At 65.6% G+C, this 21,162-nt stretch overlaps 1 protein-coding gene across 2 annotated transcripts in view; it reads left to right on the top strand.

Annotated features, from left to right (window-relative positions):
- SLC12A5 (solute carrier family 12 (potassium/chloride transporter), member 5) overlaps window positions 1–21,156 on the top strand; it is a 30,458-nt gene extending 9,302 nt beyond the window's left edge. Inside the window, exons 2-27 of one of the 2 annotated variants that reach the window (XM_014943840.1) lie at window positions 5,840–5,934; window positions 6,166–6,297; window positions 6,466–6,612; window positions 6,983–7,037; window positions 8,084–8,214; window positions 8,391–8,632; window positions 8,710–8,921; window positions 10,862–11,029; window positions 12,296–12,394; window positions 12,563–12,620; window positions 13,398–13,572; window positions 14,239–14,357; window positions 14,706–14,804; window positions 15,080–15,199; window positions 15,460–15,564; window positions 15,656–15,824; window positions 16,716–16,911; window positions 16,994–17,163; window positions 17,243–17,374; window positions 17,619–17,726; window positions 17,898–18,020; window positions 18,098–18,285; window positions 18,590–18,604; window positions 19,255–19,388; window positions 20,373–20,483; window positions 20,654–21,156. In XM_014943840.1, coding sequence (XP_014799326.1) covers window positions 5,840–5,934; window positions 6,166–6,297; window positions 6,466–6,612; window positions 6,983–7,037; window positions 8,084–8,214; window positions 8,391–8,632; window positions 8,710–8,921; window positions 10,862–11,029; window positions 12,296–12,394; window positions 12,563–12,620; window positions 13,398–13,572; window positions 14,239–14,357; window positions 14,706–14,804; window positions 15,080–15,199; window positions 15,460–15,564; window positions 15,656–15,824; window positions 16,716–16,911; window positions 16,994–17,163; window positions 17,243–17,374; window positions 17,619–17,726; window positions 17,898–18,020; window positions 18,098–18,285; window positions 18,590–18,604; window positions 19,255–19,388; window positions 20,373–20,464 — 3,284 coding nt within the window. In that variant the 3' untranslated portion in view covers window positions 20,465–20,483; window positions 20,654–21,156. Of the gene's footprint in view, window positions 1–5,839; window positions 5,935–6,165; window positions 6,298–6,465; window positions 6,613–6,982; window positions 7,038–8,083; window positions 8,215–8,390; window positions 8,633–8,709; window positions 8,922–10,861; window positions 11,030–12,295; window positions 12,395–12,562; window positions 12,621–13,397; window positions 13,573–14,238; window positions 14,358–14,705; window positions 14,805–15,079; window positions 15,200–15,459; window positions 15,565–15,655; window positions 15,825–16,715; window positions 16,912–16,993; window positions 17,164–17,242; window positions 17,375–17,618; window positions 17,727–17,897; window positions 18,021–18,097; window positions 18,286–18,589; window positions 18,605–19,254; window positions 19,389–20,372 lie in introns of both variants that reach the window. The other variant, XM_014943839.1, reaches the window with a different exon arrangement.
- Window positions 21,157–21,162: the final 6 nt, after the last annotated feature.

Here is a 21,162-nt window from a genome sequence, read left to right as displayed (position 1 = left end):
GTCCGCGGTGCTGAAGCGGCCGCCCGGGCCCTGCGCCGGGGCCGGCGGGAGCCTCTCGGCCCGGGGCCGCTGTGCTCCGCAGTGCCGGGGCTCTGCCCGGGCTGTACCGGGGCTGTACCGGGGCTGTTCCAAGCCAAACCAAGCCGTGCCGAGCCTTGCCGTGCCATACCGAGCCGGTCCGCTCGGTCTAGCCCGTGTCGTGCCCTAGCCAGTCCGGTCCAAGCTGTGCCGTTCCCTACCCGCCCGTGCCGTGCCGTGCCGTGGCCGGGCATGCTGCAGCCCCGGCGCACTGCAGGCGGGCAGGGCCGCTGCGGGCGAGGGGACGGGGCTGCAGCCCCGCGGGGTGGAGGGGGGGACGCCAAGGCCTTGGCAGCGGCCAGGCGTCTGCTGGCACTTTGGCCTGAGCTCTCCCCGGGGCAGTCGCCAACAGCCGAGCTGCTGCAGAGAGTCCTCAGGCCCCTTGTTTGGGGCCACGTCCAGCCCCAGGCAGCCGGGCCAGTGCAGCACCCTCTCCTGCAGGTGTTTCTTTCGGGCACAGGGATGGGTTGGAGCCAGGGAAATGCAGTGATGTGCCCGAGGGGACCTGCAGTGCCTCTCCGCAGCCCCCCACCAGATCCTCTCGCCAGGTTGCCCTCATGGGGTCTGCTTAAAGCCCCAGCCGGGAGGGGACAGCCGGCTCTGGCAGTCACTGCAGAAGTCCCTGGCTGCCTGCAGTGAGGCTCTGGGCACAGCCGTGATGAGGCTTTTGGTGCTCGCTCTGCTCTGCCGACCTGAGCCTGTTTATTTGCTTGTTTATTCATGCCTCCACTCAAGGTCAGGGCTGGCAGGAGTCTTCTGGGGGCACCTTGCTGGGCTGGGGGGAGCCATTCTGGCCCCCGGCCCTGCCCTTCCCTGGGTTCTCACCCTCCCCTTGCCCTCTGCAGCACCAGGGTCTATCCCACTTGCTGTGTTTCCATCATAGCAGTGCCGGCGGCGTGGCGGCAGGCGTTTCTGCCTTACTGGGGTCTGGCGGGAGGGCTGGACACCGTGCCACTACAGATGGACCAGGCAGACTGTCTCTGGAGCTGGGCCTGGCGAGATGGTGTCCTGTGGGCTGGCGGGCACAGGGCTGGAGGCGGCGGGGACCCTGGGAGGCTTGGAAGGGCAGGGGAGCATCTGTGGGAAGGACCATGGCAGGGCCCTCCACACCCATGCAGAGGGTGGCTGCTATGGGGGGGTGGGTGTGCCTCCCCCCTGCACGGGGTCTGTCTGTGGGGGCTGTGGACGACCCTGCGGGGTGGCAGAGCTGTTGCGTGCCAGTGGGGCTCCCCCCGTGCATCCCAGCTGCTCTGCTGCTGGCCAACCAGTGACTTGCCGAGCCCAGCAGAGCTGCTGAAGCCCTGGGTGCTACTTAGGCCGTTTCTGTTGGAAAGGTCGAGCAGCAGCTCTGCTCTGGACAGCCTGCAAGAGCCCCATGACAAGGGCTGGAAGGGCTCCAGCCCTGGCAGCCCAGCGAGGGCTGGGCTGGTGGCAGACCCTCTGGGGAGGTGGTGGGGAGCAGGGGAGCAGGCAAAGCTGCTGCCTGCAGTGACCAGGCTGGCAGCTTGCACCGCTGTGTTTGGGCTGTGGAAATGTCAGACTCAGCCTCGCTGCAGGCTTCTCCGCCGGTGCTCCAGCTTGGAACCATTGGGCTGTCCAAGGAGGGGAGACCCGGGGTCGGGAGTTTTACTGGAGCTTGAGTCCACGGCCGTTTCCAAGGCAGGGCTGGGGCTGTGGGAGAATCTGGGAAGCTGTTTAAATGCAGCCAGCCAAAGCGCCTGTGCTGGAAATCCTGCGCCTGCAGGGCCGGCTGATCAAAGGGAGGATAATCCTGGGTTTAGGAAGGAAGAGGATAGGTCTGAAGTGGCAGTTGGTCCAATTTGGGTCAGGCAGTGAAAGAATCCAGCCCAAAAGGCCACTTGGTGTGCCTGACGGCTGGAGGGGCAAAACGCAACCCCAGAGTGGGGGGAGCACCCCCACAGCCCACCCCACAGCCACGCTGCAGCTGGGAGCTGGCACTGCTGTGCGTGCTGCCAGCCTGAGCCAGGGCTGCTCTGGCCACCGGTGGTCTCTGCCTTGGCAGGGGACTCCCAGGTGACTTCTCCAAAGGGTACCCTACCCAGGGCAGGTGGCAGATACCCTTTCTCGGGGGAGAAGGAAGCCTGGGTGGGAGGAAAGGTGCCAGCCACCATAAGGGGCCCTTGGCCATCCCAATCTACCAGTAGCCCAAGGCCAGGCCAGTGGACATGCAGCCCAGTCCCCTTCATGGGGGGTGGGGAGCAGAACAGCACCGCGGCCTCCACAGCCAGCAGCTCCTGCAAAACGGCAGCAGTTGGGGACATCAGCCAGGGCCACGTGCTTACCCGTGTGCTCACCGGGCTGCTGTGGGGTCACCCTGGGGTGCTCCTTGCTGCTGGCTGTGGGCAGAGCCCCGGGGAGCGGGAGGAGGCTGCTTGCCAGCCAGTGCCGTCAAATGCTCCGGCAGAAGTCAAGGTGCCCTGTGCACCTTCAGGGGAGCCCCGGGGCGTCCCTGGGTGCTGTCAGCAGCCACCGCACTGCTGCTGCCCCTGGGACTGGTGGGACTGGTGCGGGGGAGGACAGTGCAAGGAGGGGCCGGTGGCCAGGCCTGGGCGGGGGGTCCCTGAGCTGTCAGCACCCCCATGCCAGCACCCGGTGAGCCCTGGGGTGCTGCGGTGTGCCCTGGAGGGGACGGGCTGGCTGTAGGTCCTGCAGGAGCAGGCAGCAGCCCCGGCAGCAGCTCTGGTTAATTAGCCTGTAGGGTTTGGCTGCCTGGGCTCCCCCCAGGCAGTGCTCGGCTCCCTGCACCGTGTAAAGCGATTAGGAAGGATTTGGGATAAGGGACATGACGCTTCCCAACCCAATTTAGGGATGAGTAAAAAGCCATTAGGAGATCACATTGTGGCTGGTGTTGCAGCCCAAATGCTGCCCTGTGGGGCAGATGAGCTCCCAGGGGCACAGGGACGGTCCCTTGGCTCAGAGGGGACCCCGGGATGCCAGGGTGGGCAGCGGGGTCGGCTTTGGGGTGCCCTGGGCAGGCAGGGTGGGTGGTAACCCCTGCCGTGAGTGGGACTGCGCAGTGCCCACGGCGGGGCTGTGGGTTCCTGCCAGCAATCCCCGCCGCCAGCCCTTCCAGCCGCCGCAGCAAATTAAAAGGCCGATTCATGTTGAGTGATCCCTGGGGAGGGGGGCGGCTGAGCGCCGGGATCGAAGCCTGGCACGGCTCGGCTCCGCTCCGCTCACGCTGCCTCCCCGGATGCCCAGCCCCGTCCTGTGCTCCTGCCCCAGTGCCACTTGTCCTGTGCTGGGGGAGCGGGGCACGGGCAGGCCTGGCAGGCACTGGGGGGGACCTGGCAGCGTCCCTTTGTGTCCCCACAGCCAGGACATGTCACCCCCTCCATGTCACCGGGCAGGGGTGGGGGACAGGGTGGGCCCTGCCTGCCTCTGCCTGCACAGACCACAAATCCTATGGCAGCTGCCGGGGAGAGGCTGCACCAGCCCCTCTGCGGCAAAATGGTCTCCAGCAGGAGTGGGGAGCGTCACCTGGGACCCTGCATCCCTTAACTCCTTCCAGCCTGCAGGGCCGGGGGGGAGGTGGGTGGTTGGGGGTCCGCAGGGACGCTGTGCCGCGTGCGTGTCCCCATGTCCCCACCTCCTGCCAGCCCGGGGTTTCTCCCGATGCCGGTCCTCCCAGCGGCACCACCAGGCCAAGGGGCTTCTGTGCCCTGGGCCAGCCCTGGTAGCCTGCTCGATGCCAGCACAGGGCTGTGGTCCTTGTCATGCCAGGGCTGGGGAGGTGGAGGGACCGACAGGGTTGTGGGTGCTGTGACGGTGCCGGTGGGTTGCAGCGTGGGCACCCCGGGGTGCTGCTGGTGTCTGTCGTGCGGAGCCGGGCAGTGCCGGTCCCGTGGGGTCGGAGGGGGCTGGGGGAGCACCGGTGGGTGCTGGGGGGCCGTGGGTGCGGGTGCTGTGCGGGGCCGGAGTCCGGTCGCCTGCGCCGTTACATAAGAGCGGGAGCCGAGGCGGCCGTGGCTCGCCGTTGCCATGGAAACCAGCACGGTGATGTCGTCGGCCGGGTACCAGGCGGCGAGGCGAGGCCCCCGCGGGCTCTGCTCTCCCGATGGGGTCCCAGGGCCTTGTCATGCTGCGAGCATGTCCCCCCGTGCCCCCAAGGAGCCTCCCGGCACTGCTCGGTCCTGGTGCGGGGAAAAGGTCGGCTATGGACACCCCCGGTCCTGCACCCAAGGGAGCCCCGGAGTGAGACCCATGGGCTGGGGTGTCCCAGTCCTCCTGCCATGGCCCTTCTTGCTCAGGAGGAGCCTGCAGGCTCTGCCCCCCAGTTTGGCTGCACCATCAGGGACACTGCTGCCCCACTGCCCCACACCGGAGGAGCCCGGGGACTGGTGGGAGGTGGGGGGCCAGCCTGTAGGTCAGCATCACCTGTGGTGCTGGGGGCTTCACCTCCCGGTCAGCCAGGAGCCCCACGTCTGCCAGGGAAACTGCAGGTGGTGAATCACCACCACACACGGGCAGAGCGGGTCCCAGGATCCCAAATGTGAGTCAACGGGCAGGAGGCAGGCGTTCTTCAAAGGACTGGACTCCCCAGACGGTCACGGGGTCTGTCCTGGGGCCACCGCAGTGCATGGGTGGCTGCACCGCCCTGGCCCAGGGGTGGCCCTGCGCTGTCCCTGCGCCCCTGGGTGCTCCTGGGCTCCGTGCTCAAGGCTGGTGGAGGGTATGGATCTTGCCCCTGCCCGTGCAGGTAGCCTGCCCCACAGTGCTGCTGCCACAGGCAGTGTGATTGCCCTGGCTGCGTGGCCACGGTGGGGAGGATGGGTGCACGGCAGGGAGCCCCTCTCCTCCCACCCAGGGTTGGGGACCAGACCTGGCTCCCTGGGTTTCCCTGTGCCCTGGGGACTGTCACCCACTGAGCCGCTCTGCCCAGCACCACGTCCTTTGGGTCCCCTGTCCCTGTGCAGCCCCTGTCCCCCCTCCCTTCTGGGCCTCCGCTCAGGGATGCGCCGCTCCGGCAGCACCGTCCTCGCTGCCGCTCCATTTCCAGCCTGATTTATTTCTGCTGCTCTGCAGCTCGGCTGCTTTCGTTGCTATTAAGCCGACTCTGGGCTTCTTCTGCATGAGGTTGTTAATGCAGCGAGCAGCCGCGGCCCTTGGCCCAGCAGCTCTGCCCTTGGTGGGGGCACCCCTGGATGCCAACCCCTTGATGCCACCCCATCTTGCGGTGCGGCCGGCGAGGCTGCAGCCCCTGCTCCTGTGGTGCATGTCGGGGAGCAGGAGCAGACATCCAGCCACTCGCCCCGCTCCCAGGCACAGTGCTGGGACTGTCCCCCTCCGTGGTGGCACGCTGAGCAGCCGGCCGAATCCTGATCCTGCCCTTGCAGACGCCGTGCCGCGGGCGGCCCCCGGCGCGCTCACCCGCGGGCACCCCGTGCCGTGAGTTATGGCTGCCAACCGTCCCGCCGGGAGGGTTCCCCCTGGATCCACACCGCTCACCTCACTGCCTGGATGCGCTCCGGTGGGTCCGTGTGCCGAGCAGGGCAGCGCGTGGCTCCTGGGGACGGGCAGCCCCTGCCGGTGCGTGGTGTGGGAAGTGCTGATGGCAGCTGGGATGCTGCCATCTCCTGTCCTGGGATCGGGTGCAAGCATGGTGCCCATGGCCACAGCAGCCCTCCTGCGGGAGCTGGGGTGCTGGGGACCCCTCGCAGAGGCTGCCCCGTGGGGTGAATGCTCTCCCGGTGTGGGCTGAGGAGGGGGATGGCTGGCTGACCCGGTGGCATCTCCGCAGGCGATGGCAATCCCAAGGAGAGCAGCCCCTTCATCAACAGCACGGACCTGGAGAAGGGCAAGGAGTATGATGGCAAGAACATGGCCCTCTTTGAGGTAGGGTGCGTGGGTGGTGGGGCAGGGAGGGTCCCTGGGGAGGTGGCAGAGCTGGGCTGCTGTCCCACAGCACCCCGACCTGTGCCTTGGGCATGCCAGGGTCCCCCAGCTGCCCCAGCCGTGTCTGGTGGTGGGGGCAGTGGGGTGGCATCTGGTGAAGTTCCCCAGGTCCCAGGGCTGGCCAGGGTCCCGAGGGACTGTCCTTATGGTTGGGGACTCTGCTCTCTGCAGGAGGAGATGGACACCAGCCCCATGGTCTCGTCCCTGCTGAGCGGGCTGGCCAACTACACCAACCTGCCACAGGGCAGCCGGGAGCACGAGGAGGCTGAGAACAATGACGGGGGCAAGAAGAAGCCAGTGCAGGTGAGGGATGGGGGAGGGACAGAGCCCCTTCTCCCGGCCCCTGCCTGTGCACTGCCAGGAGGGACAGGTTCAAACTGGGTTCCTGGCTGCACTGGAGGAGGAGCAGGACCCCTCACTCCTCTGCCAACCAGGCCCATGAGCCCTGATGGCTGCCCGCTCTCTTGGCAGGCCCCGCGGATGGGCACCTTCATGGGTGTCTACCTGCCCTGCCTCCAGAACATCTTTGGGGTCATCCTCTTCCTGCGCCTCACCTGGGTGGTGGGGATTGCTGGCATCATGGAGTCCTTCTGCATGGTCTTCCTCTGCTGCTCCTGTGTAAGTGATGGAACCGGTGGGGACCCTGCTTGGGGGTCTGGGGGTCACCATCCAGGCTGGCTGGGCTGTGGAGAGGTGCGCTAGCTGCCGGCCCACTCTGCTCTGCTCCTGCCCCACTTACAGCAAGGAGATTCCTGGCTTCCCAAAGGAATCAGCAGCAGAACAGTGCTCAAATAGTGACCCAGATTGTAGCTGCCGTGGGTGGGGGGGATGTGGGGGGGGGTCCCCTGCCCCCTTGGCACATCTCAGCGTGGCCCCAGGGAGTCCCGTGCCCCAGCATGGCCCCAGCTCTCCCTTCCTGCCCCCCTGTCCCTCTGTCCCAGTGAGGAGGAAGCTCTGACGGGTGCCGACGCTGTGTTTTTCCCCGCAGACAATGCTGACGGCCATTTCCATGAGTGCGATCGCCACCAACGGCGTGGTACCAGGTAGAGCCGAGCCCATGTCCGTGCGTGTCCTGGGGGTGAGGGGAGCTGACTCCCTGCCGGGTTGGGTGCCTGCGGGGGTCCCCATGCCCCAGAAGGGCTGGGCTGAGGGTGGCAAGGGGCTTTTCCCAGAGAGGATTCCCCGAGGCCATCCCTCTCCCCGGGGTGTGCTGGCCGAGCTCTGGGGCAGCACACGGGAGGGCAGACGTCACCACTCCCCGGCCTTCTGCCACCAGCCCGCGCGGGTTCCCCGTGGTCCCGGGGGGGGAAACGTGGAGCTGGAGCCATCACCCGTCCCCAGAGCCACGAGGTGCAGATGGCAGCGAGAGCCGCCAGCCACGGCTCCTCCCTCTGCCAGACTGGCGAGGCCTCGGGGGAGCCGGGGAGACATGCTGGCAGGAGGATGGGGAGCCAGGCATGCCGGGCATCGCGGGCTGGGCAGTGGGGTGACCTCTCCTGCTGCCCCCCCCCCACCCCGAGCCATGCCAGGAGCAAAGATGCTGCTGTGTGCGGTCTGTATCCCTGGGGGGACACATGCGGGGTCTGGCTGTGCGGGTGCCCCTGGACTGCCCCCCCCAGAGCATCCCCAACCCCTCAGAGCCCCTCAGGGAGCCATGATCGGGTGAACTGTACTGGTTCAGCTGGTCTGCCGGGCTGGGCACGGCACTGGCAGCCCCAGCACAGGGTGTAATTAAAGCCATTTATCATCCTGCCGCCGCGGCGGGACCATCAATCCCGGCAGCCCAGCCCTAAGGGCTCCTGGGGGAGGATGGAGCTGGGCATAGCCCGTGTCCCTGGGGCTGTAGCATTTGTCTGGCATCCCAGGGGACATATGTCCCTGCAGCCATCACACCTGGCTGCTGGGCTATTGGGTAATGGCCCTGCCAGCACGGTCACTCCTGCTGCTCCAGGGCCCTGGGGACTGCATCCTGCTCTGTGCTGGAGCAGGGTCCAGGGCTGCCCCAGCTCCATCCTGCCCTCTGGGATGCCTGGCGGGGTCCAGGTGCTGTTGGGGTCTGGCTGGGACTCATTTTTGCTCTCTCCGGCAGCGGGTGGCTCCTACTACATGATCTCACGCTCCCTGGGACCTGAGTTTGGAGGGGCTGTGGGGCTCTGCTTCTACCTGGGCACCACTTTTGCCGGCGCCATGTACATCCTGGGCACCATCGAAATCCTGCTGGTACGTGCCTGGTCCTTCTCCCCACGCAGCGCCAAGGGCTCAGGTCCTGGCAGGGCAGCTCTGCCCTCCCCTGCCTGTGCTGCCTGCTCCTCGTGGCCCATCAAGGAGCTAAGGCTTTCCTGGGGACCCCTCTGCGGGGCCGTTAGCTGGGTGGTGATGCCATGACTCTCTCCCAGGCCTACATCTTCCCGGCCATGGCCATCTTCAAGGCAGAGGATGCCAGTGGGGAGGCGGCTGCGATGCTCAACAACATGCGTGTTTATGGCACCTGCGTGCTCACCTGCATGGCCACCGTGGTGTTCGTGGGGGTCAAGTACGTCAACAAGTTTGCCCTGGTCTTCCTGGGCTGTGTCATCCTCTCCATCCTCGCCATCTACGCTGGTGTCATCAAGTCGGCCTTCGACCCACCGAGCTTCCCGTGAGTACAGCATCCCATGGGGCTGTGGTGGGGCTGGGGCACGCAGACACGTGGCTGAGTGATTGTCCTCCCCCCAGGATCTGCCTCCTGGGCAACAGGACCCTCTCGCGCCACGGCTTCGACCTCTGCACCAAGATGGTGGTGGAAGGGAATGAGACGGTGGGCTCCAAGCTCTGGGAGCTCTTCTGCACCTCCCGCTTCCTCAACGCCACCTGTGACGAGTACTTCACCATGAACAATGTGACTGAGATCGAGGGCATCCCCGGTGCTGCCAGTGGCCTCATCCAAGGTAGGCAAGGCATGGGGATGGAAGAATTGGGGATGGAAGCGTGGGGATGGAGGTGTGGGGATGCACTGTGTTGCTGAGCGGGGTGCTGAGGCCACCCATGTGTGGTCTGTGCCAGTCAGACCGCAGCAGGACGGCTGTGAGGATGCCCGAAGGCTGGGGAGGAATAAATCCTCCCTCTGCTTCCTCTTTGGTATTGATCTGAGGTTTCGCGAGGAGCAATCGCCCCTCGGGGACACTTTGCTGCTGCGGCCGCAGCCACGCCGGGAGAGTGGCCAGGGCCGCAGAAAAACTCGTGAATTTGCTGGGAGGAGCCACTTTTGACCTGTTTTTCTGGAGCTGCTGGTACATTTGCCAGGTGCTTACACTCCGCAGTGGGTGGTGGAGGCTGATGCTCAGTGCCACCCTCAGAGGACATTTGCAGACCCCTGCTCTGCGGGGTCACACTGGAGGGACCTTCTCTGGGGTGGGTTTTGGGGCTCAGGAGGGCAGCACCCCGTTGGGCTTGCGTGCCCACAGAGCTGTGAGCAGGATCAGCTCTTCCCCGGAGCAGCAGCCGGGCTGGGTGCCCCTGCGGTGCCAGGCTGGGTGTCACGGCGGTGGCTGTGCCGAGTGAACGCGGTGACCTTCTGGTGGCTCCATCTCTGTGGGTCCCATGGAGCAGGGCAGGGGCTGGGGTGGCCTGGGCACAGCTGATGCTTGCCGTGGGGCAGCACTGGCCGTGTTTGCACCAGATGCCAAGGCTGAGACTGCTGTGGGGCCGCTCCATCCCATCCCTGCCAGGGTGGCTGCGTGGAAACAGGCGCGGGAGCTCGGACTTGGCTAAGCGCGTGGTGCCCGGGGCTACGGCTGCCAGGCTGTGTCATGGGGATGTGGTTGAGTGCGCTCGCTGGGTGTTTGGGAGGCTCCTGATGGCATCGCACGCTGAGGTCTTGTGGGGCAGATGAGGACTCCCTGGCTGCTGGCGATGACTGTGCTGGGGAGGGGATGCAAGAACCCCCTCATGGCCCAGCCAGTGTTTGTCAGCGGGGGAGACAGCAAATGCTTCTATATCACGGGGGGGGGCACGGGGCAGAGCCAGGACCTGGCTCTGGGGCACCTGGTGGCGAGGGTGACGGGGCTGTCAGTGTCTGGAGACAGGATGTCACTGCACAGCCCCGACAGAGGTGTCTGGGGCTGGCTGTGCCTTAGACCCAGGGTCTCCCTGCGGGAGAAACGTGCCTTTCTGGGAGGACGAGCCAGGCAGGGCTGGGTTGGTGGGGGCTGCCAGCCCCGTCTGTCACCCGAGAGCTGTCAGGGGAGGTGACACAGCTGGGGAGGGGTGCTCAGCGCCGGCTGCTGAAGGCTGGTCCCTGTGGTGCCCCTTTGGACCCGCTCTGCACCCCCTTTGCAATGCCATGCGGAGGGCTGTCGGCCTCTCCCTGCCGTGCCCCGGTGTTGGCTGCTCTTTGCTGCTCCAGTTTCTCACCGCGATCCACGGCCAAGGCAGCACGTGGAGGGACGCTAAGTCTGTTACATCAGCTCCGCACTCGTAATCCCATCAAAAACATTATCAAGTTACTTTGACACGATCCACTTTCCTTAAACCTGTGTTGATCAGCATTAATTATATTACCCTCTTAATTATTTGCTGCTTCAATCCCATGTCAGCTGCTCCAGTACCTTGCAGGGATGATGCCAGCAGCAGGATGGACCTGCTCTGGTCGCCCACCCATGCTGCCGGGCTTGTGCCCAGGCTGGGTGTTTTGGCACATCCGTGACAGGCTGGGGATGCTCCATCCCTCACCCGCCAGATGCCATCAGCCCCCGGGGGGAGGCAGGGTTGGACACCCCCGTGCTCCATCCCTTTGGGCTGCACAGGAGAGGGTGCTGTGCCAGGTGCGGGTGGTTCTTCGGCACCTCCTGACACTGGCCATGCTGCCTGTCCTCCTGCCTCCTTGCAGAGAACCTCTGGAGCTCATATCTGACCAAGGGCGTGATCGTGGAGAAGCGGGGGCTGCCCTCCGTCAGCCCCCCCGACACCCCGGTGGACATGGACCAGCCCTACGTCTTCAGCGACATGACCTCCTACTTCACCCTGCTCGTCGGCATCTACTTCCCCTCAGTCACAGGTGGGAACCACCACCAGTGGCCCCGTTCCAGTGCCGGTGGGGGACAACCGCAGGCCCACGTGCCCCACGTGTGCTCGTTCCCCCCCCCTCCGGTGCTGGGTGCGGGGGTGGATCACAGCCTGCGCCTCCCACGCAGCCGCCCGCACTCCAGATCTGACGGTGCCGCTCGGCGCGGCGCTGACGTCCCGCAGCTCTGGTATTTATAGCTCCCTGGGGGTGGAGGAGCCTCCCCCCCCTCCCCAAACCCGCCCCGGTCCTGCTGTGGAGCTGCCACAGCCACCGGATCCCACCCACAGCTCTGCCGGTGCCCTGGAGCCGCTGGGACCCCCGGGGCTGTCCCAAACACGGCGATCACCGGACTTGCCCTGTGATGCCGCTTGGCACGGGGCACCTGGCACCCTCCCACCCGGTGCCCACTTACCAGCAGGTCCTGGTTTTGGGGTGGTACGTGTCCCCGCAGTGCCACGGGCAGAGTTAGAGGTGGCCACGTCCCATCTGCAGGGTCCTGGTGGGACAGCCACCCTGGCTACTGCCACGGTGGGAGCACAGGGTGTCCCTCGGGCTGTGTGGGACCTGTGGGCATCAGCCATGTCCCAGCCTGACCCCCTGCCTTCCCAGAGCGGCGCCGGGGCCGGACTCTGTCACTGCTGTAGTCACAGTCTCTGCTTGAGCTAATTAAGGGCTAATGAGACAAGTCACTTAAGAGCGTTTTGAGCCTAATCCTTGAATGGCGTCAGACTGCGGCTGTGGAAGGGGGGGGAAGTGCTGAGGGGACTCAGGGAGTGGGATGGGTGACCTGTGGGCATCAGCCATGTCCCAGCCTGACCCCCTGCCTTCCCAGAGCGGCGCCGGGGCCGGACTCTGTCACTGCTGTAGTCACAGTCTCTGCTTGAGCTAATTAAGGGCTAATGAGACAAGTCACTTAAGAGCGTTTTGAGCCTAATCCTTGAATGGCGTCAGACTGCGGCTGTGGAAGGGGGGGGAAGTGCTGAGGGGACTCAGGGAGTGGGATGGGTGCCCACTCCCCATCCTGGCATGCCACCAAGCTGGTGCCCGGTGCGAGCTGTCCTGCTGGCTGGGATGGGTGAGGGTTGTGGCTGCTGTGGAAGGGGGGGGAAGTGCTGAGGGGACTCAGGGAGTGGGATGGGTGCCCACTCCCCATCCTGGCATGCCACCAATCTGGTGCCCAGTGTGAGCTGTCCTGCTGGCTGGGACGGGTGAGGGCTGTGGCTCTGCCCACCATGGCACCATCCCCTCTTTCCCCAGGCATCATGGCTGGCTCCAACCGCTCCGGAGACCTGCGGGACGCCCAGAAGTCCATCCCCACAGGCACCATCCTGGCCATTGCCACCACCTCTGCGGTCTGTATCCTTCAGGGCTCATCTGAGCTTGGGCTGTGGGGCAGAGGAGGGGGGGATGGTCTTGCTGTGTGGGGCAGACCCACTCGGGTGCCCCACTGTGGGGGCTAGGGGTCCTGGGGGGGCAGGTGAGTGGGACTCCACGTCTTCCTGGCTCTCCTTGACCACCCGGCAGATATCAGCTCCGTCGTCCTCTTTGGGGCATGTATTGAGGGGGTCGTCTTGCGTGACAAGTGAGTGGCCCAGGGATGTGTGGGGGGAGCCTGGCAGCCCCCCAAGAGCAGCCCCCAGGAACAGGCTGGGGCAGGGGCAGCCCAGGGGGAGGCAGGGGCATGGGGGGTGAGGCTGCAGCTGGGACATTCTGGGCGGATGGGGTGGCACTGAAGGGTCCATGGGGGTCCCGGATTGAGAGTGCTGGGGTGGGGGGAAGAATTTTGTGGGGGGGCCCAAGCTTGTAACAGGCACTGGGGGCTTGTGATTGCCCTGTTTCCCAGTCCCCCCTCCCCAACATGTTTTGCTGCACATCCGCAGTCCTTCCTCCCGCTCCAGGGCTGCAGGCAGAGAGCTTGTTTGTCAACAGGCAGGGCTGCCTGCGCTGCCTGCGTTATCTGGGGCAGCCCAGCTCGCCGCACGCGGCAGGTGACACTTCTGGGTCGCCACCAGCACCAAGACAAATGGGTTCTACCTGCACGCAGCCTTCATCAGCCTCCTCCCGGCACAGGGGATGGGGAGCCCCCCTCCCGCACCTCCCCCTAGTCCCCCCCTCAGCAGTGGGAGGGGGGATGGGGACAGACCCCAGCTACCTGAGACCCCGCTCCCTTGCTCACCCCCCCCCAGCGAGTGGGGGACATCAGCAGCCAGGACAGGGCTCGTCTCCAGTCCCGTCCCCCACCAGCGATGTCCCTTGGTGGCTGACCTTCCCCGGGGGGCTGTCGTGTGCCACCATGGGGCTGGCACTCTTGGGGCTGAGCCACAGGATGAAAATGTGGGTGATGCTGGTGCCCTTGCAGGTTTGGTGAAGCTGTCAACGGGAACCTGGTGGTTGGCACCCTGGCGTGGCCGTCCCCGTGGGTCATTGTCATCGGCTCCTTCTTCTCCACCTGTGGGGCCGGGCTGCAGAGCCTCACCGGAGCCCCCCGCCTCCTGCAAGCCATCTCCAGGGATGGGATCGTGCCCTTCCTCAGGGTAGGTGTCCTCCCAGCCTGGCACTGCTGACCCTGAGCACCCACCATGGTGTGGGAGACCGGCGGGCACCCCCTCTGCCTCCTCCCTGTCCTCGTCCCACCGGCACTGGTGTGGTGGTGGGTGGCCGTGGTGGGTCTGGCCGTGGTGTCGGTGGGAGAAGAATATCAGGAAAGGTCGGGGTCCCCTCCCCCCACTGCCGTGCCGCTTCATATTTTATCTGCTCTCCGAAGACGCGTTCTCACAACCTCATCTCTCCAAATCCAACCCGACAGCTCCCCCCAGGGAAGAGTGGGCTAATTTTATCCTCCCTCCTTCAGCCCCAGCCTGAGCTCTCGCTCGCTCGCGCCCCCCCCCCCCCCACCCCCCCCCCCCCGGTGTCCCCACAGCCGCAGGAGGAGCTGATCTCCACCAGCAGCACATCCATCCTGGGCATGGGGTGGCCAACTCCATGCAGACTGTGGCCAGGCTGAGCTGGGGCTCGTCCCTGGGTGGGGGTCCCAGGGGAACAGGGGCTGCTCCGGGTGCAGGGAGGGATGGGGGGTCTGCCAGGGGTTCATGGGAGGGTCCAGCTCCATCAAGCTGTGCCAAGGACCCTCACCCAGGGGGTGAGGTGCTGGCATCACAGAGCCCTGATGCTCCCCCTCTCTCCCCCCAACCCACTCCCAGGTCTTCGGCCACGGCAAAGCCAACGGGGAGCCGACGTGGGCTCTGCTGCTCACAGCCTGCATCTGCGAGATCGGGATCCTGATCGCCTCCCTGGACGAGGTGGCTCCCATCCTCTCCATGTAGGCAGCATGCTCGGTCCACCCGCACCTTCGCGAGCGGCGGATGGGCCCATGTCCCCCATCCCGGCCAGGCGGGTGGCGTGTGTGGGTCTGTGCTCCTTGGGGTGGGACAGGGACACCACCACCTCTCTAGCCTCTGCTTTCGGGGAGGGGAGTCCCACAGGGAGCCCAGGGATACTCCTTGGCCAACATCGTGGCCTGGTTGCTTGGTGGCCCCAAGTCCTGTATTCATTGGTGGGACCTGCTCCAACAGTGGCCATTCTGGAGCTGGGAGGTGTGGTGGGGTTCAGCTGCGGCCCCGGTCCAGCCTGGAATGCCCAGCTCAGCCTTGTGCTTTTTTTCCTGCAGGTTTTTCCTCATGTGCTACATGTTTGTCAACCTGGCGTGTGCGGTGCAGACCCTCCTGCGGACGCCCAACTGGCGGCCCCGCTTCCGCTACTACCACTGGTGAGCCGGGATGGGATGGGATGGGGTGTCCTGCCCCCCAGCAGGTCACCCTGGGCTGGGGACCCTGACACTGCTGCAGGGTCTGGGGCGCGCTGACGGTGTGGTGCCCTCCGCAGGACCCTGTCCTTCTTGGGCATGAGCCTCTGCCTGGCACCACTGGTGAGCCGGGATGGGATGGGATGGGGTGTCCTGCCCCCCAGCAGGTCACCCTGGGCTGGGGACCCCGACACTGCTGCAGGGTCTGGGGCGTGCTGATGGTGTGGTGCTCTCCGCAGGACCCTGTCCTTCCTGGGCATGAGCCTCTGCCTGGCGCTGATGTTCATCTGCTCCTGGTACTACGCGCTGGTCGCCATGCTGATCGCCGGCCTCATCTACAAATACATTGAGTACAGAGGGTAAGGGTGGCCACGGTGCTGCAGACCCTTGGCCAGCACTGACGGCACTGGGGGCTGCTCAGCCTCCCTGGGCTGCTCCTGCTGGGATGCTCCGGGGTGCCAGTGTGGTGCTCTGTGGCCGGAGCATCCCTTACCCGCTGCATCCCTTACCCGCTGCATCCCTTACACACTGCATCCCTTACACACTGCATCCCTTACCCGCTGCCGACCCGCTGCATCCCTTACCCGCTGCATCCCTTACACGCTGCCCGTCCCCACAGGGCAGAGAAGGAGTGGGGTGATGGGATTCGGGGGCTGTCCCTGAGCGCAGCCCGCTACGCCCTGCTGCGGCTGGAGGAAGGTCCCCCCCACACCAAGAACTGGAGGTGAGGCTGGGCTGTGGGGACTGGGGGACCGGTGGGACAATGGCAGGGGCCAGCCGGGGCACGGGCGCTGACTGCAGGACCATCCTTCCAGGCCACAGCTGCTGGTCCTGGTCCGCGGGGATCAGGAGCAGAACGTGGTGCACCCGCAGCTCCTGTCCTTCACGTCGCAGCTCAAGGCTGGCAAGGGCCTCACCATCGTGGCCTCCGTGCTGGAAGGGACCTTCCTGGACAACCACCCGCAGGCGCAGAAGGCAGAGGAGGTGAGAGCTGCCCGTGCCAGGCTGGGTTCTGCCCGTGGCCAGCGGGTGCCCGTGGCCATCCCTGGGAGCCCAGTGATGGTTCTGTCCCACAGCCAGGGCTGGTGGCCAGGAGAACACTGGGGAGCAGAGCCCAGAGACGGCACACTTCACCGGTGCTCGGGGCACCATGGGGACCTCCAGACCCCTGTCCCCCTCCCCAGATGCCAGGGACACCAGACTGGCACTGGTCCCAGTCGTGGGCAGCTGCTGCAGGGCACGGCATGGCATGTCAGCGCAGCACAGCGTGGCATGGTGCCCGGCCGGGTGCTGCTGTGCTGAACAACCCCTCAGTTGCCCCGTGGCCACTACAAACCTGATCCTCCCCACAGCCCCCGGGGCTCCTGCAGCCCCCACAGCCCCCGCAGCCCCAGTGCCAGGCAGGATGGTAGGCGGGAGCTTTTCCTCACCGGAGCGAGAGCCCTCCCCGCTCCCCCCGCACCTCTGCACCAGCCAGGAGGCACATTAATGAGATTAAGCCCTCGGAAGCAAACAGTTTCTCTCCCATGCAGACATGTTATAATTTCTCTGAGTAAATAACTCTAATTGCTGCTCCGCCGCCCATCAGAGCCCTGGCACGGGGACACCCTCTGCTCGGCACGGCGCAGAGCCGAGTGCCAGCTCCGCTCACCGACGGTCCTCACCCCTCCCAGCCCTCCCGTGGGGCACAGGGACCTGGGCATCCCCTGAGGACCTGCACCCCACACCCTGCACCCCTCTCCCCACACCCTGCACCCCACACATTGCACCCCACCCATCCAGGATACCACTGCTGGGGCTGGTGGCTGCTGTGCCTGTGGTAGGCACCCGTCCCCAGATCCTTCAGTCTCTGACCCCTCCATCTCCTGCCACCAGTCCATCCGCCGCCTGATGGAAGCGGAGAAGGTGAAGGGCTTTTGCCAGGTGGTGATCTCCTCCAACCTGCGGGACGGCATGTCCCACCTCATCCAGTCCAGTGGGCTCGGGGGGCTGCAGCACAACACGGTGCTGGTGGGCTGGCCCCGCAGCTGGCGCCAGAAGGAGGACCACCAGACCTGGAGGAACTTCATCGGTAGGCACCACAAAGGGTGGGTGCTGCCGGGCTGGGGGGAGACTGTGAGCCGCCCTGGCTGACATGGCCCTTCCCCTCCCAGAGCTGGTACGAGAGACCACAGCTGGGCACCTGGCCTTGCTGGTGGCCAAGAATGTCGCCATGTTCCCGGGCAACCAGGAGCGGTTCTCAGAAGGCCACATTGACGTCTGGTGGATCGTCCATGATGGGGGGATGCTCATGCTGCTGCCGTTCCTCCTACGGCACCACAAGGTAGCTCAGGCTCCACGGTGTGGGGCAGGGGGCCGGGGCTGTCCCTGCCGAGCTGTGCCCATGCCTCCTTCCCTCGCAGGTCTGGCGTAAGTGCAAGATGCGTATCTTCACGGTGGCGCAGATGGATGACAACAGCATCCAGATGAAGAAGGACCTGACCACGTTCCTGTACCACCTGCGCATCACCGCGGAGGTGGAGGTGGTGGAGATGGTGAGTGCTGGCATGGGGGCATGTGCCACAGTCTGGGATGCTGCACATGGGAGAGCCAGACAGACCCTGCCATGGGGGGGACACAGCAGCACGGGGGGACACACAGCTCCACAGGGAGACACAGCACCATGGGGACATGCAGTGTCATGGGAACACGTAGATCCACAGGGACATGCAGGGCCAGGCTGGGTGCAGTGGGTGCAGCTCACCCTGCCCCACGGTTTCTTCTGTGTCCCCCCTGCAGCACGAGAGCGACATCTCTGCCTACACCTATGAGAAGACTCTAGTGATGGAGCAGCGCTCCCAGATCCTCAAGCAAATGCACCTCACCAAGAATGAGCGGGAGCGGGAGGTGAGGATGCAGGATGGCTTGGGTGGGATCTGGTCCCCATGGTGGCTGTGCCACCAGCTGAGCTGCCCTGCGGCTCTGGCACTCGTCCTGCCGGGGAACTGGGGCTGCAGGCTGGGGTCCCAGCCAAGCTCTCTTCTGCCCTGCTTCCCTGGCTGACCCTGTCCTGCACAGATCCAGAGCATCACAGACGAGTCCCGTGGCTCCATCCGGCGCAAGAACCCGTCCAACACGCGCCTGCGCCTGAACGTCCCTGAGGAGCAGGTGGGCGACGGCGAGGAGAAGCCGGAGGAGGAGGTGAGGAGCTGCACCAGGACGGGACTCGGGCAGGCAGCTGGCCCTGGCCCCTGCCCACAGTCCCCCTTTCTCTGCAGGTCCAGCTCATCCACGACAAAAATGCCACCACCTTCTCCAGCAGCTCCCAGTCCCCGGGTGACGAGGTGGAGTCAGCCCCCGAGAAGGTCCACCTCACCTGGACCAAGGAGAAGTCTGTCGCCGAGAAGAACAAGAGCAAGAGCCCCGTCAGCCCTGAGGGCATCAAGGACTTCTTCAACATGAAGCCGTATGGCCCCGCATGCTGCCACCCCCTCCCACCCATGTCCCTCAACCCCAGCCATTGCTGCCCGCCCCAGGGGTGCCAGCAGGGCCCTGGCAGCACCAGCTTGGTCCTTGCTCTGAGGAAGGGGGTCTGGCAGCCTGGGTGCCCTGAGGTGCCCTGTGGAGGGACTGGGTGGGAGGTGGGGTCCTTGCACAGACCTGCGCCAATGAGGGATGGGGGGCCTGGGGACTCGGGGTGCAGACCCGGTGCTCACCTCTTCTCTCTCTCTCTCTTCTCTCTCCCCTTGGCCCCGTGACGCTCCTGGCAGGGAGTGGGAGAACCTGTAAGTCTGGGTTTGGCTGGGTGCCGGGTCCCAGGGTGGTGGGGAGGAGCTGGGCCACGCTCACGGGGCAACGTGCCCACAGCCGTGGGGGTTGCCCCCGATCACGGTGGTGTCTCAGCGCCCCGTGACATCTGCTGCCGGCGCGGTGCGAGACGGCTCGCCTGGGTGGCGTGCGGGGGCCACGGCTGCCACCACCAACCAGCCCCTGTGTGCCACGCCGTGCCCCCGCCCCGTGCTCCCCGTCTGCCCCGTTAACGCTGCCGGCAGCTTCCTGCAAGCCCGGGCTCAGGCACCTGCGGTGGCGCTGGCACCGTCTGCTCCTGGTGGCACCGTCTGCTCCTGAGCCCCAACACCCGCCCCAGAGCAGGTCCCTCCAGCGTGACCCCACAGAGCCCCTGAGCAGCCCCGGTGTGTGCTGCCTGTGGGCACCGTGCGTGGCCCCGCGGCTCACGGGCCACCAGTGGGGGCTCAGAGTCACCAGCAGCCATGCCAGGCAAAGCTTGATGCCCCCCGAGCTCGTGCTACAGCCCCAGCTCTGGACCCCTCTGGGGCAGGAGGCCAGCATGTCCCGTGGCCCCTTGGGTCCGGTGTGGGGCCAGAGGCTGGCGATGCCTGTCCCTGTGCCCACACGTGCTGTCGCCCACCCCCAGGAACCAGTCCAACGTGCGGAGGATGCACACGGCTGTGAAGCTCAACGAGGTGATCGTGAAGAAGTCCCAGGACGCCAAGCTGGTCCTGCTGAACATGCCGGGACCTCCCCGCAACCGGAAAGGGGATGAGAACTGTATCCTTCCCGCAGGGCTGCTGCCTCGGGGCTGCCACCAAGACCCCTCTCTGCAAGGGGGGCCGGTGGCCAGGGCACTGCGACTGCCCCAAGGCTGGTGGATCTTGCAGGCACGTGTCAGGGCACAGGTCCAGTGCCTGAGCATGGACCCCCCCCACGCCTCCTGCTCCTGGCTGTGTCCGACAGCCATCACTGACACCAGCCTGCCCGTCCAGCAGGGCTGATGCACGTGGGGTGGGTGGTGGGGCCACCTGACATTGTGCCCACACGTGTGGGCATGATGACACATCACAGCAGGGGTGCTGGCAGAGACCCGCAGGGCTTGGCTGCCTGCTGGTGAAGGCTCACCCATGGTCCCTGTTGTGTGACACCAGCGTGGGTGGGCTCCATCAGCCCCTCGGCTCAGGCCTGATCCCCCCAGCTCTTTCTGTGGTGTGGGGGTGTCATGCTGCAGGTTTGGCTCCCTGGGCACAGGCAGGGATGGCACGGGCCTGTCATAGAATCATAGAATCACATGGGGTTGGAAGGGGCCTCTGAAGATCATCTCCTCCAACCCCCTGCCAGAGCAGGTCCACCCAGAGCAGGTCCCACAGGAACGTGTCCAGGTGGGTTTTGAATGTCTCCAGAGAAAGAGACCCCACCACCTCTCTGGGCAGCCTCTTCCAGGGCTCTGCCACTCTCGCAGTAAAGAAGTTCCTCCTCATGTTTAGGTGGAACTTCTTATGCTGAAGTTTGTGCCCATTTCCTTTTGTCCTGTCCCTGGGCACCACTGAAAAAAGACCAGCCCCCATCCTCCTGACACCCACTCTTCAAGTATTTATAAGCATTGATTAGATCCCCCCTAAGTCTTCTCCTCTCAAGACTAAAAAGACCCAAGTCTCTCAGCCTCTCCTCCTAAGGGAGATGCTCCAGGCCCCTCATCATCTTTGTGGCCCTGTCCTCATGCTCCATCGTGGTGTGGGTTCCTCCTTGACGGCCATGCAGACATGGAGTTCCTGGAGGTGCTGACGGAGCACCTGGACCGAGTGCTCCTGGTGCGCGGTGGGGGCCGGGAGGTCATCACCATCTACTCCTGAAACACGGCGTGCAAGAGAGGTTTGTCTGCACACTGCGAGCCCCGCCACCCCTTTGCACCGTGCTCCTGGAGGGGAGGAGGAGGAGAAGGAGGAGGAGGAGGAGGAGGAAAGAAGGCCTGGTGGCAGCTGGTGTGCAGAAACTTCACCTGGCTTTGGCCGTGCCCCTGATCTCTCCATTTCGAACTGCAGCACCAGATCTTCCGGGAGCATCCAGCACCAGAGCAGCTGTTCCTCATTGCAACATCACAGCACTGCTGTCCTTGTTTATATATAAATATATACACTGTACCACGGACCGAGCACCGGAGCCCAGCGCTGCTGCCACCGCCCGTCCCCGGCAGGGCCAGCCCCAGCACTGCTGCTTGTAGCCCCCCCAAACCCCTGAGCCGGGCAGGAGGGTGGCCGTGCCGAGACCGGGCGACTGGCCCCGCCGTGCTGCTAGCCCTGCGTGGAGCTGGGCTGGACGTGCCTGTGCCCCGTGAGCGCCCGGCGCCATGCCTCCCCCCATGGAGGCGCTGGGAGAAGAGAGAGGCCACCAGCACGCTTTCCTCCACGGATGCTCCTCTCCCCACCTCCAGCGGTGCCCGGGGCTGTCTCCTATGGGGTGTGACCCCCCCCCCCAGGATGGTCCCGGACAGCCCCACCTCGCTGCTGCCTCGGTGCCCCCCTCATCTCTGGAGGCCGAGCTTTGTGGAGAT

The sequence above is a fragment of the Calidris pugnax genome, unplaced genomic scaffold (genome assembly GCF_001431845.1).
Source record: "Calidris pugnax isolate Ruff unplaced genomic scaffold, ASM143184v1 scaffold118, whole genome shotgun sequence".
Classification (NCBI taxonomy): Eukaryota; Metazoa; Chordata; class Aves; order Charadriiformes; family Scolopacidae; genus Calidris; species Calidris pugnax.
This window is presented reverse-complemented; position numbering and strand designations above follow the sequence as displayed.